This window comes from Takifugu flavidus, chromosome 7 (genome assembly GCF_003711565.1).
Source record: "Takifugu flavidus isolate HTHZ2018 chromosome 7, ASM371156v2, whole genome shotgun sequence".
Lineage (NCBI taxonomy): Eukaryota > Metazoa > Chordata > Actinopteri > Tetraodontiformes > Tetraodontidae > Takifugu > Takifugu flavidus.
In genome coordinates this window covers 15571609-15590108 of record NC_079526.1, presented here as the reverse complement: position 1 = coordinate 15590108, position 18500 = coordinate 15571609, and the positions used below count along the sequence as shown (strand labels likewise).

Sequence of the window (18500 nt, the reverse complement as noted above, 5' to 3'; positions counted from 1 at the left end):
GTCTGAAACAAACTTCTGCACTGAAGACGAGACAACGTTTGCATCACGTTTATTTTTATAACAACATCCTGAAAGGAGGAAAAAAAAAGAGGAGCATTTTGTTCTGGGGCAACATTAAAAGATGCACGTCAGCGTGGGAGGACGGGAGACGGCTCAGGAACCGACGCTTCGAGTGTGTCAACACACACGTCTGCAACCCTGATTGTTTCCAACAGCTGGAACATCCCAGCACGGCGACCGTTGTCGTAGCGACCGCACGGTTCGGCTTTAAATAGCAAAAATAAAAGAACACCGACGCTACTTTTGGTTTGTTTTAAAAAGTTCTTTAACTGCACCAACAAGCCTGAGTCAACCAGCAGTTCATCAGTACAAAGAAGCAACTTCTGTACACCGAAGCTGTACAGCAGGGGGTTGTCGTGGCAACCACACAACGAAAGAAAGATCACAGGCACCATCAAGTGGACAAGCTGATTCGCTGTAATTACATCATAATTTCTGACCATCTTTGGGTTTTTAAATCAGCGTTGGAAGACAAAGAAAATTCCAAAACCTTAAATCACGGCGCAACGTTGCCGCCTCTAATCTATTCAATCTACACACAATAAGAAATATGGTGCAAACCGAGCCGCAGCCACGAGGAAACATCACTTTCACAGCTTCGGAGGAAACCTGACAGCGTTGGTGGCGCCACCTGCTGGCGAAGAGGAGGAGGACCGTTCCGACAGCGTCCCGCACGTTTCTTCAACTCAGAAATGAAAGAACGTAGAAAAAACAACAACATGCGAAATAATTCGAGTTATAAAATGAGTATAAAAACATCGGGGCAGAAGGGTAACACCTTCATTGTGATTCATCAATTCACTCGTTCATCTCAGATTCACGATGCGTTGGTGCATCGGGGAAAGTGCGTCAGCTCAAACCTCCCATGAAGTGATCAGACAATCAGCTTTGAAACACATTCAACATGAAAAAAGATGCTCACATGTACAAATCTTAACAAAAAATAAAACGCGTCACGTGCGCACATTCACATTCCGACATGTTGGAGTGTCCCGTCCTGTAAATGTGCATACGTCAGTGGTCGATGCCTGCATACGTCACAGTCTTAAAAACAACTGATCAAATGTGGGCTAAAATCATGCAGGCGGGGCCGCCCCAGGGGCTGATGGGAAATGTATTCAAGTAGAACCGCAGCCGCATCCAGATGTGAATGGAATCACCAGTTTTAAGGCAGAGAGGAAAGCAGAACTCCCGACGATGTTTGGCGTCGTTGCAGCCGATGGGTTTGCTGGGGAACAGCGCCACCTGCTGACCGATGGGGGGATTACCAGAAGGGGGTCACGTGTTTACCTGACGCTAACACGTGGATCTGAACGTGTGTGAACTGGACGCACAATTACAAACATGCCGGACATCCATCGAAGCGTGGTGGCAACATTCAAGACGTCACAGACACACGAGCACTCAGGTGAAACACGTTAGGACATGCGGAGGCAGGCGTGACGGCCCGAGGCAGACGCCACCAACACGATGAAGATGAAGATGAAGATGAAGAGTTCAAGCAGGTGCTGCAGCACTGACTTTGTTAGAGCAAATCTGAGTAGAAACGACCTTTGATGTCACAAACAGCCACGATGAGTTTGAAATCGAGGTGGGTCACAGCAGCGTGAATCTGACAAATCATGAACTGCAAACCTTCCTCCAACTGGGACAAGTTTATTTTAAAGCTCTCCTGTCAACACTGGTCAGTAAGTTAGTAAAGCCAGGACGCCCATGACATCACTGAGGTTGTTGTGCACAAGATGCAGCACATGTGACCGATTTAACCCCCTTATGTTATAAACATGGCTGTTAGCATGTGCAGCTAAGAGGCATTTCTTAGCCACACAGACCAACACAGACCTGACAGCAATAACTGAGCTCGTTATGTAAAACAAAGCCAGCCTTATTCTGACCCCCCCCCCCCCCCATTTGGCTGTTTATTGATGATATTTTGTTCTACTCATGACTCAGTCAGGTATCCCAGAATGGTTTGCTGATTATGGATGCGTGAGCATGCAAACATGCAAACTTGCCAGGTTAACTACCACTCCCCCTCCCTACATCACCCCCACCACCAATTATCAGCATTCAGCGTGAGCCCTCCACCAGCCAATCAAATCGCCGGACCACTGTGTGGCCCTCAGGAACCTGCAGTCACATAGAGGAGAAAGACAGTTTAAGCTTCAAGCCTCAGATTTAAGCACAATTGATTTTACAGGAAAAATCTAACTGTTTGCGTTCATCGTCATTTCCAACAATAATCTGCCAAATTCAGCAGGATTCTGGCTGAGAAGGATGCGTCTGTTCGTGTTAGAGCAGTCAACTCTAAGGACGCAGTGTGGACTCTTTTCCACTAGAGGGCAGCATTTCCTCATTAGAGTGCAATATTCCACCACTAGAGGGCAGCACTTCCCCATTAGAGTGCAATATTCCACCACTAGAGGGCAGCACTTCCCCATTAGAGTGCAATATTCCACCAGTAGAGGGCAGCATTTCCCGACTAAGGCAGCGCTTTACACCAAGAGGGCAGCAATTTACCATCATTCAGATTTAGTCATAAATACGTGGAATTTTACAAAAAAAAAAAAAACGAGCTTTGAATCAGAACAACATCAGGAGACATAAGTGATGATCACACTTTTTTATCTGTGATGTCTGGTCAATCTTTGTTGCCTCAGCTTTGTTTTTGTAAAAATAATCTATTGAAGGGTTTCACTTGAACCAAATAGATGATTTGCCACTACTTTTTCAATCTGTAAATCAATTTTTTTTATTATAAAGAATAGCTGGCAAACGCCCCTACAAGATAGACACAGATCAGCGAATGTAAAAATGTAATCAGTTACTGTGCCATATGTGAACATGTGCAGTTCACAGTTATTAGAAAATTAGATTTGTCAGAGGATCAAACTAACAGAATACTGAGGGAAACTAAAAGTGTCTGAACTGTTTTAATCGGAGAGCAAGAACAGTTGGGATACAGGATTTGTCAATGAAAAAATATTCTTGAAGTCTCTTTAAATAAACTGAAACCATATTCCACACAGTAATTTGTAATTCTTGAGGGGAAAAAAAGAAACAAAACAAAAACCATGACGTTATTGCTCACATTCAGGGTTTCCCAAGTTTGTTTTTAGATTTCCACAATGTTAAGATATTCTGGATTAATAATCATACAACGCTACATTTACTTATTAAGGAAAAGATCTCTCCTACTGTACTAAGATTATTTCCAATTTTACAAGTAATATTTCCTTTTCTATGAAAATCTGCCCTAAAACCTTCCGTCACACGCTTGTTATTGCCCGAGTCTCTGGCGCCCTCTGGTGGCTGGCGAACACATTACAATTACATTCTATAAAATGAGATTTTCAGAACTTTAAAAGAATTGACTAGAATAGACCAATTTGGTTAGGAGAGAAGTGTTATTCAAACCGACAGTGACCAGCACTTCTTTGTGTCAAAGCACCAAAAAACCAAATCACAGCTTTGTAATGCCATAAATGCCTAAAGTCTGTGATTAAACTCCTAGTACAGTGTGAAAATGGTCTCTGACAGCCTAGAACATGATTTTCTATGAGAATGATTGTACTTCAGTGCTGATGGTCCAAAAGACCCAGGAAACCGTGTGGAGACGACACACAAACACACAGCAATAAAACTGAACATCAAATCAGTGCGCAAATGTCTCCGGTAAAAAAAAAAAAAAGAAACAGATAAAAGGGATGTTAAAATAAAATCTCTCATATATTACAATAGACAGTCTTAAAAACTTTGATCATGAAGTGGTGTCGCCATGACGACCGGCTAAATGAGCCCTCGCTCGAGTGTTTTATTCCGTCGTCATGCTCAGACACTCACCTGCGAGTCTCACAGATACGACAGCAGAGCGAGGGAAGAGGAACGAACAGGACAGAGATGGAAATCAAAGAAGAGGGACGGGTGAGACGTTCGTGCAAGTGTTGAGGCGCCGTCTCTTGGAGAGAGATGGAGAGAAGGGATGGAAGTGTGGAGGGGGTGACAGACGAGTGAGGAGACAGCGTGATTTCAGATGTAGGTGACGGCACCTTTGCTGCTTTTCTCCAGGGTGATGTCCACGTACGACGTGGGGACATAACCTTCCACGCCGTTTTGCTTCCTCGCTCTGGTCCACCCGTCCCCTTTGTCCTCCTCTATGATGTATAACACCTGTGGCAGAGAGTGTTAGCATTAGCAACGTTGTTGTCTGCGGTTCTGATAGTTGGTACTGCCAGTTAGCTTCTTACTTTAACAAGAATTAATTATCTTTTTTAATAAAAAAGCGTCTGTGAGGAGCCTGATTAAAACAGGAACCTGTCAAAGAATGAGTCACCCGTTACCTCGTCTTCCGCCATCGAAAGCGTTCCCTCGTTCTGACCTGGGAGGCAAACAAAGGAGATCACGTCAACATGGAGGCGTCTCGGTTGCGTTTACATCAAAAACGTCCGTTTGTTCCCACCGTCGAAGCCATAGAGAGCTTTGCAGTGTCCGATGACGGGCAGCGGGTCGTCGTCGTCGAACTCGTCGTCGAACTCGTGCGGGTCGGAGTTGGGGTTTCCTGGCTGTGGAGGTTTGGCGTGGCGATGAGGTGTGTGGTGCTCCTGGCCGGTGTCGTCCGTGTGGCTGCCCTCAGGACTGGAACCAAAGAGGACGGTTAGCGTGTTCTGGCGGCGGCCCAACAAACCCCTCAGCCTTCATCGGTACCTCTCTCTGCCCTGAGGAGTGCGATGGTGGTTGTCAGCGCTGTGTCGTCTGTCTCTGGAACTCTGCTTTCCTTCCACCTCCGATAGCCAAGTCTGTGGACGAGCGCATCGCACCGTTAGCGTCCCCCGCCTTCGCCTGCCCTTCGGCTCTTTTCATACCTCGTTTTTGTGGATTTCCGAGCGCAGCTTCTCCATGTTGCAGATGGTCTCTGATATCTTGGGCTGGAGGCTGCTGGGGTCGCCCATCTGAGGGTTCTTCTCATACACATCCTTCATCTTGTTCAGGGCGTCTCTAACAAATAAAACCAGCGACGGTGAAGTGAAGATGGTTGTTTTATGGAGGTGGCTCAGAAGCCCCTCCCCTCCCGAAGCCCCTCCCCCTGAAGCCCCTCCCCTCCCGTTATCAGGGAGCATCCAATAATACAGAGTGCTACTAGACGGCTGATTACAGATGAATACCGACCTCTGATCCATCTCCTTCTGGAGCTCTTTGTGGAGTTCATCAATCCTCTGCTGCAGCCTCTTTCTCCTCTGCTCTGGTGGTAAATGGCTGAAATCTTCTAGAGACGGAGCCTTTAAAAATACACGTAACCGCATTAAAATCTAGATAAAACGGTGGCTGACGACCAAAGACGAAAACTGTCATTGTTTCATCATCTGGACTGGAAGGAGGCCGGAAATCTAAATCTGTTGATTACTGAAGTTACTGGAGGGAAATGGGCGACTTGGCTACACACTCTGTTACTACACACACACACACACACACACACGCGCACGCTTACCGTCTTCACCGACCACTGACGGTTACAGAGTCGCAAGAAAACCAACAGGAGACGGAGTTAGATGGTGAAACAGATATAAATGCATGAGCTCATCTCAAACACCATGAATCAGTCGTGGTTTTGGCTGAACCGTCTCACCCAAACAGCACAGCACTCCAAAACCAACACACACACACACACACACACACACACACACCACACACACCACACACACCACACACACACACACACACACACACACACACACACACCTCCATGATTTGATTGGAGCAAAAACATTTCTTAAAACTGAAAGAAGGAAAAAAGGAGAAACTTCAAATAGTCGTGCAGTCATGAGAGTAAAGAGGATGAAGAAGGTGTCTGCAACTGTTGTTAGATTCAACTTCAAATGACCAAATCAAACAAGCCAAAAATATAAAGATAAAAAGTTAATAACTAAAGAAAGAAAAAAAAAGGTTAAAAAAAAGTGTTTTCTTCCAAGAAAAATCCAACATTCTCTATAATTTGCAGACAGCTTCCCAATTCCCAAATAAAGTCCCCACACCCCAACAATCCACTCAACACACCACAACAGGTCCTGGCTCACCCCTCTCTTCAGAGCCCTCAAATTCTGGGGGATTCTGGGAACTGTAGTCTTTATCTCAGACAGATAATGGCTCACTTTTTCTGAGCTGAACCGAGATGAAAGAAAGCTGCTGGAGGATGATGAAGGTGGTGGAGGAGGAGCAGAGGAAGGGGACTGATGAGAGCAGGAGCAGAGGACAAAGTCAGGACACTCTGGGAACGTTGCTGCTGTGCTGAGTTTGAGCTATAACTGAAGGTCAGGCTACAGGGTTCTTTAAACACAATCTCACTTGTAATAAAAGCAAAAATCAACTAGCATAAAATGTTTATGTCGCCTGACAGACTCGTCTTTTTTTTCCTAAATGCAATAAACAATTTATTTGTGTGCCGGCAAAATTAAGCCAAAAAGCTGCTTCAAACCAAAGATGGACAAACAACTGCTTTAATGATTAAAGTTTATATTGTTCTAACCTACAGGTGTGAAGTCCTTTACTGTGGAGTAGCATTAGGGCTCTAAATAATGTGGTAAAATCCAAACACACACACGCCCTGGTGCAACACACAGGTTCCTAAAGCCGGAGTGAAGGTTAATGATTATCCAGCATGGATTTTATGGAGGGGGCCAAGGTCCGAGCAGGGCGAGCGGGAGGCTTAGAGAGGTGCTGTTAGTGGAGGCAGAACAGCCAGGACACCACAGCTGGTGTGTGGGGAGAATAAAACAAGCTAGCTGCTCATTTACATCAGCAGGAGGACAAATATGATGCAGACGATCATGGAAAACCAATATCAGCACATTTAGATGGTGAAACCCTCATAAAGGGTTAAATATGGCCGCTGGTGCTTCCAACTAGACTTTAGGAAAGTTGATTTTATCACTCAGCTTTTGTGCTGCTGATTCCTCAACAACTTGTCTTAATCTTTTATGTATGTTGCTACAGCTATATGATAATATTCTACCTGCTTATGCTTATTTGAAATAAATATCGCATGATTTTGTCATAACATGAGCCTGTAAAAGAATTTTCTTTCATACCTTTGGTTTTTTGCCAAACAGCCACAGTTTGTTCTTGGTTCTGCTCATGGGGTGTTTGGGGTCCGATCGTGGTCCCGGGCCGCCGTCCTTCTCCCGGTCTCCTTTCGGTGTGTTGCTGATGGTGCCATCAGAACCGGTCCTGCTCAGATTCTGACTGAAGTCCTCAAAGGGGTAGTCCCCCGGAGGGTCGAAGCCAGACTTAAACGACTCGACCACGATGGCCGAATCCTGGGAGAGACAGAAGACGGGTGTGATGGACCGGCGTCCCGGAGAGACGCGCGTGCCAACGGGCCTCCGCTTATCACCTACCCGCCGCTCATCCACCGCTTTGGCTGCAACAATCATCCCGTCTAGACATTTGGAAATGATGGGGATGACCCTCCGCTCTGCCTCGGCGAAACTCTGGTACGTCTCCCCCAGCTTGACCGTCCGGCGCTCGTCCATGGCCTGGACGTTCTGGAGCCCAGAGTGACGCAATGGAGAATCTGATGGCGTCTACAGGAGCTCAGACCAACGGCGGCCCGTTGCCTTACCTTGAAGATGTGCGGGATGGCGTTGTTGAAATGTTTCCACTGCTCTGCGTTGAAGTTCTGCAGCTGAGAGGCGTACTCGTTCTTGCTCTCGTCGGCCGCGTGCGTCCTGGCGTACAGCTGGTTCTTGGCCTGGACATTTTTTTGTCCAAAAGGTTCAATTATTGTGCAGGAAAACGAGCAAAATCAAAGATCAAAGAACAAGTGATCAAAGATCAAAGAACAAGTGATCAAAGACCGTCGCTGCAGGCGCCTCTTACCCTCTCCACGTCCGACTTGGTGGCATTGATGTCATTATCCAAGCGTTCGAAGGTGATTTGGGACTTCTCTGCCTCTTTACACTCCCTCTCAAATTTCTTTTTACTCTGGAATCAAAGCAAAGTGAGGCAGAAAGATGAAAGGTAGTACTTCCCCTCACACACGCTCGATTCCTATTTGGAATTTTAGAGCAACAGATAAAAACTGTTCATCAAATCGACCCATGTCAGAGATGTGAATATGTCAGTAATATCCGGGCTTTTGCCTGTAAAAGTGATTCAACTGGGCTGATGTTCAGATGTGACTGAGGAGAAATTAGAAAGTTTGTCTCCCGCTCCAAATACCTCTGGCGCTGAGTGTATTTCACTTCCTGCCGGCCCATCTGGGTCACATTAGCAGCGAAGGAATCACAGAGAAGAGCTGAGACTTTACAGTCCAGTCATTAAATAGTCCCGATTAGTCACAGGGACACGACCCTCCGTCAGATGGGCCACAATCAGCTCACTCAGACGTAAAATAACAGCATTTCCGCTCTTCAAAGGGCAAATCTAATAAAAAAAAGACCTCAGGAGGGAACAAAGGAAATGACTGGAGGTAAAATTCAGCTTTTCAGGGGTCAATCGTGGCCTCTGCGTGTGTGTGTGTTTCCAGATCTTGGCTCGACCCTCCTTCCCCACGGACACGAACATTTCCACGAGGAAAGATGAAGAGCGTCCGCCTGTGTCTCATCACAAGCGGCCTGCTCTTCTACTCACTGTGCATCTGCACACAAGAGTTACGCGTCTGTACTTTTGGTGGAAAATCTAAACGACATTTGTGAAGTTTGGGGCAGCTGGTTTGTCCTGGAGTTACCCCCGTTAGCATTTCTTGGAATCTTCCTGAAAGACGAGTGCAGCTGGCTGTTGCTAACAGAGTATTTACACCAAACACCCCCCCCCCCCCCTTCTGTCCCTGCTCCTCCCTCTCGCCACACTTACATTGTCCATCTGTTTCCAGCATTGATCCAAATACTGCTGTGCTTTTCTGCCCTCCTGGAGATGCTGCGCACACACACACACACACACACATATGTCCACGACAAGAGTGACACAAACACAGGGAAAAACATGGAATAAAACATCCATAGACACATGAGGACGATGACCTGGAGACCTCCTTAATTCATCAGCAGGTGTGTGTGTGTTGAGGCTGTTCTGGACTCACGTGTTTCCTCTCGGCTTTGAGGTCTTGGCTGTACTTCATCAGCTCTCCGTACACTTTATGAGCCATCTCCTCGGCCACCAGCTCCCTCTGACCGGCGTAATCGTTGAGCTCATTCAGAATGGAGTAGAAGGACAGACATGACGTGAACCTGCAGCAAAGACGAGCGATTCAGGTACTGGATGCGTTTAAAAATTAGGCGTTGCCCCTGGAAACAGCGATTTCTTTCTTTTACTACCAAAGAAATACGCTCACTCACCGCGGCTCTTCATCCTTCGAGCGTTTCGGGCAGTATTTCTTCACCAAACCCCTGAAAAGTCAGAAATTTAAAAATACTGCCTGGGATTTTTAATGTCACATGGATAGATAGGAACAGACAGGAAGCGGGAATGTATGCATTTAAGATTTAAATACCAAATCCTCTGTTGCCTCAGACTGAAGGAAATATGAGGAAATGATTAATAAGGACCAGAGGAACGTGTGTCAAAATTAAGGACACACAATTCTGACATAAAATAGGTGGGAGGAGCTTGTATGTTATGATGATAAGAGTCCCGGTTTAACGGGCTGACTGAGGTGGACATTTTAAAGCTCAACAGCATTAATGAGACACAGATTTACAGAGACGCAGGACGTCTTTTAGGACAACGAGCACGGGCGATGTCACGTCTTCATACTGCTGTGTGTGTTCGTGTGTGTGCGTTTGTGTACCGGAGCTGCTTTGCGTAGTTTTGCTCTATTTCCAGCCTCTCCTTGACAAACTTTGCATAGCGCTCAAGGAAGTCGATCCCCCACTGAGTGTGTTTGTCCAGACTGTCAAACTGGTCCTAAAGATGAAGACAGGAGGGTTGGGAGGTGGAGAGGAGATGCACATTAACTCCTCGACTGGACTGGACCATGTTTCGCCGCTCGGCTGCAGCTCTGACCACCGTGGTGAGGATGTGTGCGAGCCCGGGTCCGTTCCTCAGCCCGTCTGTCTGTGGCTGGTTGCATCATCGCAGAGATGATGTATATGAATAAGTAATGGAGTATGAGCTCATCCTGCAGCCCGCGGAAATGACAGCATCTCTGGCCGGCAAATCTGTTCGCTGGCAGGAAAACGGAGCTGGAGGAAGAATTAATGGCAGCACCTGCACCAACAGACGCACGTTCACCTCGCTGGGCCTTAGGATCCAGTTCTGCTGCATCAGAAAGCAAAAAGCAGCCCAAACGTGTCCCAGAAATAACAAAATCACTGTCGTCCGACTTTGAAACGATGTTTCTTTGCATCAAATTTCCCCTGAAACGGAGCAAAACAGAGAAGATGAAGAAACTCTGTCGCCTGCCCAGGTTCTGGGTGGTTATAAAGGCTGTTGCCCCGTTTACAGGAGGCTTTTCTCAGTGTGGGAGAATAAATTAGACATTTAGTTTGCAGACATGAGTGAGAGGCCAGTGAAAGCCCAGCCTGAGCACCCTCGGAACCAATCAGACAACAAAGCAGACTTTTCTCAGCCAATCAGAAGTGGCCTGCATCGTGGGAGACGGGTTAATTAACATGAAAAATCCGGCGACGACAAAAGACTCATTACTGAAGCATTCCACACACACACACACACACACACACACACACACACACACACACACACACACACACACACACACACACACACACACACACACACACACACACACACACACACACACACACTGAGGACTTTCCTTGACATCATGCATGCCTCAGCCACTTACCACAACATCACATCTAAATACCTGACCACGACCCAAGCCGCAGGCTAAAGCCCAGTCTAACCTGACCTTTAAAACCAAGTCCCACACAGCCCTTTAAAACTGGGAGGACCAGGATGTGTCCTCACTTTGCCGGTGAAATGCACCATGTAACATGTAGTAGAACAAATGAGTGAATGTAGAAAATATGCCCCCACCATTCCACTACCAGCACCAGCCTGAACCCCTGATAGCAGGTTCATGTTGTGGTGAACTGGAGCCTCGCTCCTGAGCCAACAGGAGGGGCACCTGTGGTCTCCTGCTCTGTTCCACATGGTCAGAGACGGTGTTCCGCATTACTTGGTTGTAACCAGTGGTTATCTGAGTTACTGTTCCCGTTCTATCATCTGAACCGGTCCGTCCACCGAGGTTTAGTTCTGTCAGAACAGCTAAAAACAGGCCCAAGACTTCTGAACTGTAGCTACATCTACGGTTCCTCGCTGAGTGGCTGACGGATTCACAGAGGCTGAAATCACAGGTAATTTGACTGGATTAGAGACAACCAGCACCTCAGAGTTGACGGTTGCTTATGAGTCGGTGACTGAAGGTTGTGACCGTTTGGTTGCATCAGGCTGACTATTAAATCTTATATCACATTTGGGTACGTGTGTCCGACAGGGTCCAGCAGGGCGTGCTCCTTTTGTTAGCAAGTTGGTCCCGAGTGGCTGTTTCTGCCTGTTCCAGGCGCAGCGTCTCTTTCAGTCTGGATTACGTCAGTCTCAGTTCACCGACAGCTGAGCACATGAACTGTGAGAAAGAGCTGAAACTCCACCGGAGGCTTTCAGCCTGATTCCAGCTCTCTCCTGCCAGCTCGGGAAAGAAAGAAAATAAAGAAATCACACATTTTTAACTCCGTCTCATCTTGGATTTGTTCAGACAATAAACATTTAGCTTTGGGAAGAGTTTTCTACTATTATTTCAGATTGAAAACGCCAGTTCCAAACAGACCCCAACACTTCTGACACATTAAACACACCAGGAAATGTACACAACCATTATCAGAGGTGAAGAAACCACCACACAACTCCAGTTAGACCCTTTATATGAAGGACAATACACAACAACCTTTATTCACACCCACACACAAGCACACACTCACGCCAACACACACACCGGTTTATATAAACATAAAATCTGATAACTGGGAGTAATAACTCACACTAACAGACACAAATGCAGTGAAGTTAATCCGATAACAGCAGTGAACACTGGAATAATCTGGTCACAGCAGCTATCCGACAATGATCAGATTTCCTGAATCGTGTAAACAAACACGCTAAAGGACCAAAAATCTGGGTCATGTGATCCATTTCCCAACATTCCGTGAGTAAAAGACGAGCTTTTGGATTTTCCATGAGCTCCATAAACCAGCGAGTCAACCAGTGGAAGGCTGGTCGGTGCCTAGTCAGCGTTTAGCTTTAACTAAGGAATGAAGGGGAGTGTTTGTCCTCATCAACGCAGACGACACTTCCTTCACCATCTGACCTCGTTTACCACAATAGTAGATTAATGCTATTACAGGACCATCAGAGGGAGCTCCTGGGCCACCGTGACCATGCTCCAGACCTCCCAGGACCTGCGTTCATCCAACACCTTGTTCTGCTGACACACCTGGAGGCTTCAGTGACCAGACACACACGCATGCGCATACACACACTCTCAAAAGGAAAAAAGAAGGCGGAAGTGAGATATCCGGGTGGACTGGTTAGACAAGTAGCTGACAGGAACAGATGATCGGAGCATTCCGACCCTGAGATATTAATACCAGACCAGGAGCAGGACATGACCTGTTTAACACTCGCCCGTCTGACCAGCACACGACCGCCACGGCCGTTTTTACGCCCCCTCCTCGTGGCGTCCTGGAATTCTCTTAATGTTCAATAGGTCAAGGGTCACGCTGTGCCGGATCGGTCTTAGACCCAAAGTCAGGTCTAAAACTGAATATCTTCATACTGACGTGAGGAAACACACAAGCGCACGTGTGCACACAAACGCCAGGTCACCTTCTGGTCAAACCTCAGCTAATTATGCACACTGACAACACAACACACACTGACAACACAACACAAACCCTACGCAACCATGTTTCACACCCCACTCACTAATGAATGAGAATAAGGAGACTGCAGCTCCTCACAGAGCCCCAGATGTTCCGACCATGGCTCCCAGCTGTGTGAAAGCCTGCGCGCACACACTTCCACACATGTTCCACACTGTCTGGGCGAGTTAGCGTTGTTGACGGCCAACTATTACAGCTTTGGTCCCCGACAGCGATTCCTACACAATAAACTCGTCACATCGGGTTTATTCCACCCAGCAGCTTCTCCATCATTGATCACTGCAGCCATATTGATCACGTATCACACGTCGTCACTACCCATGTGAGCAGAACCTCACTGGGACGTCCGTGCAGAACTAACCCTCAATAACCCGCCTTCACTCAGAGTCGCGTCTTGAACACGCAGATTGACAGAAGTGACCTTTTCCTTCCTGCAGGGAGCGGCCACGTGTGAACGCTCTGAACATGTGACAGTCTGACGGCGCCCGCAGTGTGGATCCTTGGTTCCTCACTTTTCCTGTGGTGCCGTGCACATCAGGGAATACCGGAAGTGTGAACAGGTAGAGTGAGTAAAACCTGACACCCAGGTAAAGGGGAAGCTGGCAGAAAGAGAATAGACCACATGTTCTCCTGTGTGAGTCTGTTCATACGTCACACTGTCTTTATTATTATTTATACGATGCTGAGGTGAAATCCAACACATTTTATTTGGGTTTTGGTGGTTACAGCTTCTAATTAGCGTGGTCACGCGTTTCCCTAAAGGGTAAATAAAGACCAATAACCTCAAGTGACAGGGAAGAAGCAGGTTTAAATGAGTTCAGAGCAGAAATCTGAATCCTCTCTGAGACTCTTGTGGGTATAAAACCACTCTCACGCCGTCAGGAACACAAAATATTGCAGATGGGCCACAGCGTCTGCCCCATATACCCTATGAATCGGTTGCCCTGGTAACCAGAAAACCTCCATGCTGCGCAGTTACCATGTGTAAGTGTAAATGAGGGGTTTTATTGGGCTTTGGAAGTTCCCTGGAGAAACAAGCAGCCTGGGAAAACTCCTGCATTTAAAAATAACACTTTTCCTCGGATGCAAACAGGCTGAGCTTAAAAAGGAAAGGAAACAAAAGGAGGGGGGGTTGTCCTACTTTAATCTATCCCAATTATGCCTGTACAGACGTGATGAGTGGATTTATGCCCTGAACGCCAGTGTTTCCCAAACACCAGCCACAGAAAGATGGAGGCTGCTCCTCCAGGATCTGACCGAGCACAGTGTGCGTGCACAAGGCACAAAGGTGATGGGTTCCAACCCAGCATCGTCAGCAGACTAACTGTCCATCCTTATGGGTCCAAAGTCCTGCAACCAGGTGTGATGTGATTTAACCATCGCGGCCTCGTCGCTGCCCGACCTCAGGCAGAGGTGAGCCGGTTTAGCCGTGTTTTGTACACACACAAGAGGAGGTCATCGAATTTAAAAGGCCCGTTTTTAGGTTTCCAAGAGAACACACAGAGTCCCGACACCAATTCAAGATCAAGTGAAGGACACCAGCGTAATCCTGGGGCGAGCCGAGCTAAAACCCTCCACAGAGCTCAGCCGTGGTCGCCGTGCACGAAGACGTGCACAGGAGGACACAGGGGCCAAACGGCAGCTCGAGGGAGGAGGCTCGTGTCATGACTCGGCTGAGGATGGAGGGAAAATGCACATCCTCCTCTTTTCCATGTGTCCCAAAAGCCTCTTTTCACCCTTTTGGCTGATAAAATAAGTGACTAATAAACATCTGACTTCCTGGAGGAGACACGGGTGCAGCCGCCGACCTAGACAAGTCGCCATTCTGGGTCTGGAGCCCAGAGGGTGACTCAGGATCTTCCTGGAAAAGAAAATATAATCAACACTTATGGTGCCGCCACAGTAGTTTATCTTCCGACTGGCAAAGAGAAGATGTGAGGAGGGAAAAAGTCACATGACTAACACAAAAAAGGTCGGACGCAGCAGATATTTGGAGAATGATGCCGCAGGAGCAGGAACGAGGCTGCGGAGCATTTCCACAGTTGTAGACGGAGATTTGGAATAAGTTTGACCGTCCGACAGGTGAAACAGGTGAAAGCTCAAGAGTCTGACTGCTGATGGTTGGAGCCAGCTGTGACCCGGGGAGGAAATGGGTCCGTCTGGGAGTCGGGTCCCCACAGGGAAAGGATTCAATCCCAAAGCACGACTGACCAGCAGGACACGAGCAGGACACGAGCAGGACACGAGCAGGACACGAGCAGGACACCAGCGGGACGCCAGCGTGGACACCAGCGGGACGCCAGCGTGGACGCCAGCAGGACACGAGCAGGACACGAGCAGGACACCAGCGTGGACACCAGCGTGGACACCAGCGGGACGCCAGCGTGGACGCCAGCAGGACACGAGCAGGACGCCAGCAGGACGCCAGCGTGGACACCAGCGTGGACACCAGCGGGACGCCAGCGTGGACGCCAGCAGGACACGAGCAGGACACGAGCAGGACGCCAGCAGGACGCCAGCAGGACACCAGCGTGGACAGCAGCAGGACACCAGCAGGACACCAGCAGGACACCAGCGTGGACTCCAGTCCTCCGTGGCGTCCCACTCCTGCCCTCACTCCCTCCAACTCCTCCCATATTCTTCAGGGATTTTCTCATTCGGTTCCTTTAATGAATCGCTGACGCTCCATCAAATTCTCCTCATCCCAGCCCAGTTCAGAACCCCCAGCTTGATCCTCTTATGCCCTCACCCCCCCGTGTCCCGGTTGGTGTGGCTGAGCGCACCAACCGGGACAGTAATACCCCCCCCCCCCAGCAGCCTTCTGACCTGGTCTATCACATGATCGACACCTCACGCTACAAAACCATGTAAAATCTGTGCGTGGCAGTAAACTCTGAGGGTTTCCGAGCCTCCTGGTTCCTCCGCCAGCCTCTGGTCCTGCGGTCAGGCCCGACCCGGCCCGGCCCGGCCCGGCGCTCCGCTGGCCCCCCGCTCACCTCCGGCAGGCGACCACGGCGCCGCAGGGCAGCGCTCAGCCACACAGAGCTTTGATTCAGACCAACACTTCCTCCTCCAGGCGGGCAGGAAGCCAGCGTGCTAATAGGATGTTCCTCGCTGGCCTCAGCGCGGCGTGCAGGACAAAGGCGCCACGCTAGCAAGAACCAACCGCATGTGCACGTTTTAATTTACTCTTTTCAAAGCCAATGTTATTTAAATAAAAATTTAACATAAAGTGCTCATTAAAACCATTTTAAATAGACAAAAATAATCAACTTCTCATTCATAAAATGAGGTTGTTTCTGTATTAGACGAGTGTTGAACACGAGCCTGTTGCACAAACATGGACGCACATATCAAATGTGTAGGACGCAAATTTAAATTCTAATTATTTACGTTGATTTGGACATTCTTGTTTACGCATGACCCCGGAAATGATTGCCTGTCATCTAATTTAGAATAAATTGACAGTAGATTGTGCAAATATGAAGCATCTGGGTCCGTAGGAGAAGAGAACTCACAATATTTAACAAACAATAACTCAATGGAAGAAGCTCTATTATTCCCCTCAGTCCTAATCCACATAAACGGCATTAAAAAGCACATCGTCGTCATTCATGTATGAAAAACAACATCCGATCAGCTGCTTTGCATCCCACATGCAGAGTAATCTGACATCAGACAGCCAATATATTAATCTGATCAGCGGATTATGACGGCTGTTTAATGCAAATCAAAATCCTGTTTCTCTTGAGTTGATCTGGACCTTTTAAACGTGACCATCAACTCTCAGAGAAACAGTAAAAACACTGAACGCCGTGAGGATTCTACAATCTAAGCTTTATTTGCTCCTTCACAGCAACAGTGAAGTTACATTTGTGGGCTGAGCAAGCGAAAAACTGGCTGACGGTATATTAAAGTGGAGATTACAACAGGAGGAGTATCATGTCACACACACACACACACACACACACACACACACACACACACCACACACACACACACACACACACACACACACACACACACACACGGGGTTACCTCTCCAGTTACAAGCCATTACCCACCACAGGGTTTTCATTTTTAATAAACAATACCCAGACATTTTTACTGAATAATTCGGGATGTGGCTGAAATTAGACGCCTAATTAGCCAGAAATGGAGAGAAGCCGCATCCAGAGTTTAGCCACAAGATGTGCAAATGTTGCAGTTTGGGCCCATTTGAACAGATATTAACAGAAGAGTCGTTTTCAGGTGGAGGATTCCGGTCACACCGGCGCGTGCGCGTCTTCTGAACGCACGCAACTTAAAACAAAAGGCTGGAAACCCACGTGTGGACCGGCTCGTTAATGAGGACGGGGACTGGGCTAAGACGTCTGCGGGGTAATTGTTCCGGCCGGCGGGTGGCCCCCAGAACCACACCGATCCACCACCCGATACCCCCGCCAACCCTTCGCCCCGAACAGGGTGTGACACACGACAATCTATCATCAAACTACTTCTTAAGTTACCAACCAGGGAGAAAGGTCGGTTCGGCGGCCCAGAATGAGTGTAATCTGCGGGGCACCGTGCGTGAGACGGCAGCCACCGCCCCGGCTGTCCCCCCCCTGCCGCCCCGCAGACCTGCCTATTGTTCGGCTGTCACCGACGTGAAGGTGCACCGTGAGTTAGCTTTAGCCGGCTAGCGCCGCTAGCCTCGGTTAGCCGCTCGCCTCCACACACAAAGCGGAGGGTTAACGCCTCTCTGCCGGTCACTTCTGCACCAAAGGTCGGCGTGTTGTCGGCGGGCAGCCCGCTGACACGAACCGACTAAAAGAGCTGAAACATACCCAGAGCTCCGTTCCCCAACTCATGGCGGATTCCTCCTGACTTCTGCCGTAGTGGACTCGGTTTTCTCCGCTCAGACCGTCCTGACCCACCGCTGCGACTCCGGTTCCCAACTGTCTCCTCCTCCTGCTGCCGCTCCTGCTGCTCCCTATCGGGCTGATCTGATCCAGCAGGGCCGCGCAGAACAGGTGCCCGGGACCAGCCCCCCTGCACGCACACGCACGCACGCACGCACACACACGCACACAGAGAATCATAATAATCAATAACAACAACAACAACAACATCAATAATAATAATACACATTTAAAAAGCAAGTGGTGTTTGCGTGTTTAACTGCGTGTGTGGATAAAAAAACTATTACAAAAATATGAAAAAGCCAATAATAAACAGATAACAGAATTCATAACAGTGTTGTAAAAAAAGGCTGGGGGGACAGTTTTTTATGACTTATTTTTGTACATGTCTACTGTTATCATTTTTATGGGATTATTTTTAAAAAAAATCAGTTGTTCATGGTTAAGTATGTAAGTGGTTCTGTCATAGCTAATTAAAAGGAAGTATTACGCCCCAAAACATTAAACGTCATTAAATTGTAAAAAAAAAAAGGGGGGCCACAAACTAAAACGTATTTCAATTAACAAGTTTAAATATTAGTCAGTTTTGATTTTTTTTAGCCTGCAGAATGAAAATTGAATAATTAATAGAACAACAGCGCCGCCG

At 47.9% G+C, this 18500-nt stretch overlaps 1 protein-coding gene across 5 annotated transcripts; it reads right to left on the bottom strand.

Annotated features, from left to right (window-relative positions):
* Positions 1-32: 32 nt before the first annotated feature.
* On the bottom strand, positions 33-17939 carry fnbp1l (formin binding protein 1-like). 5 transcript variants are annotated; one of them, XR_008951270.1, is made up of 17 exons: positions 17780-17938; positions 9842-9957; positions 9390-9440; positions 9134-9281; positions 8908-8970; positions 7933-8037; positions 7676-7804; positions 7452-7598; positions 7143-7370; positions 6132-6284; positions 5227-5336; positions 4923-5055; positions 4765-4856; positions 4520-4695; positions 4401-4438; positions 3904-4230; positions 33-2190 (listed from the first exon to the last, which is right to left on the bottom strand). XR_008951270.1 is itself a non-coding variant. In XM_057037640.1 (17 exons), exons 1-17 carry the CDS (start codon positions 17801-17803, stop codon positions 2183-2185), a joined length of 1842 nt encoding a protein of 613 aa, XP_056893620.1. In that variant the 5' UTR covers positions 17804-17938; the 3' UTR covers positions 33-2182. The 5 variants fall into 5 exon arrangements, 4 of the variants coding, with proteins under 4 accessions (XP_056893620.1, XP_056893619.1, XP_056893621.1 ...); XM_057037640.1 differs by having other exon boundaries at positions 4110-4230; XM_057037639.1 differs by lacking the exon at positions 33-2190 and having other exon boundaries at positions 2975-4230.
* Between the last annotated feature and the right edge of the window lie 561 nt (positions 17940-18500).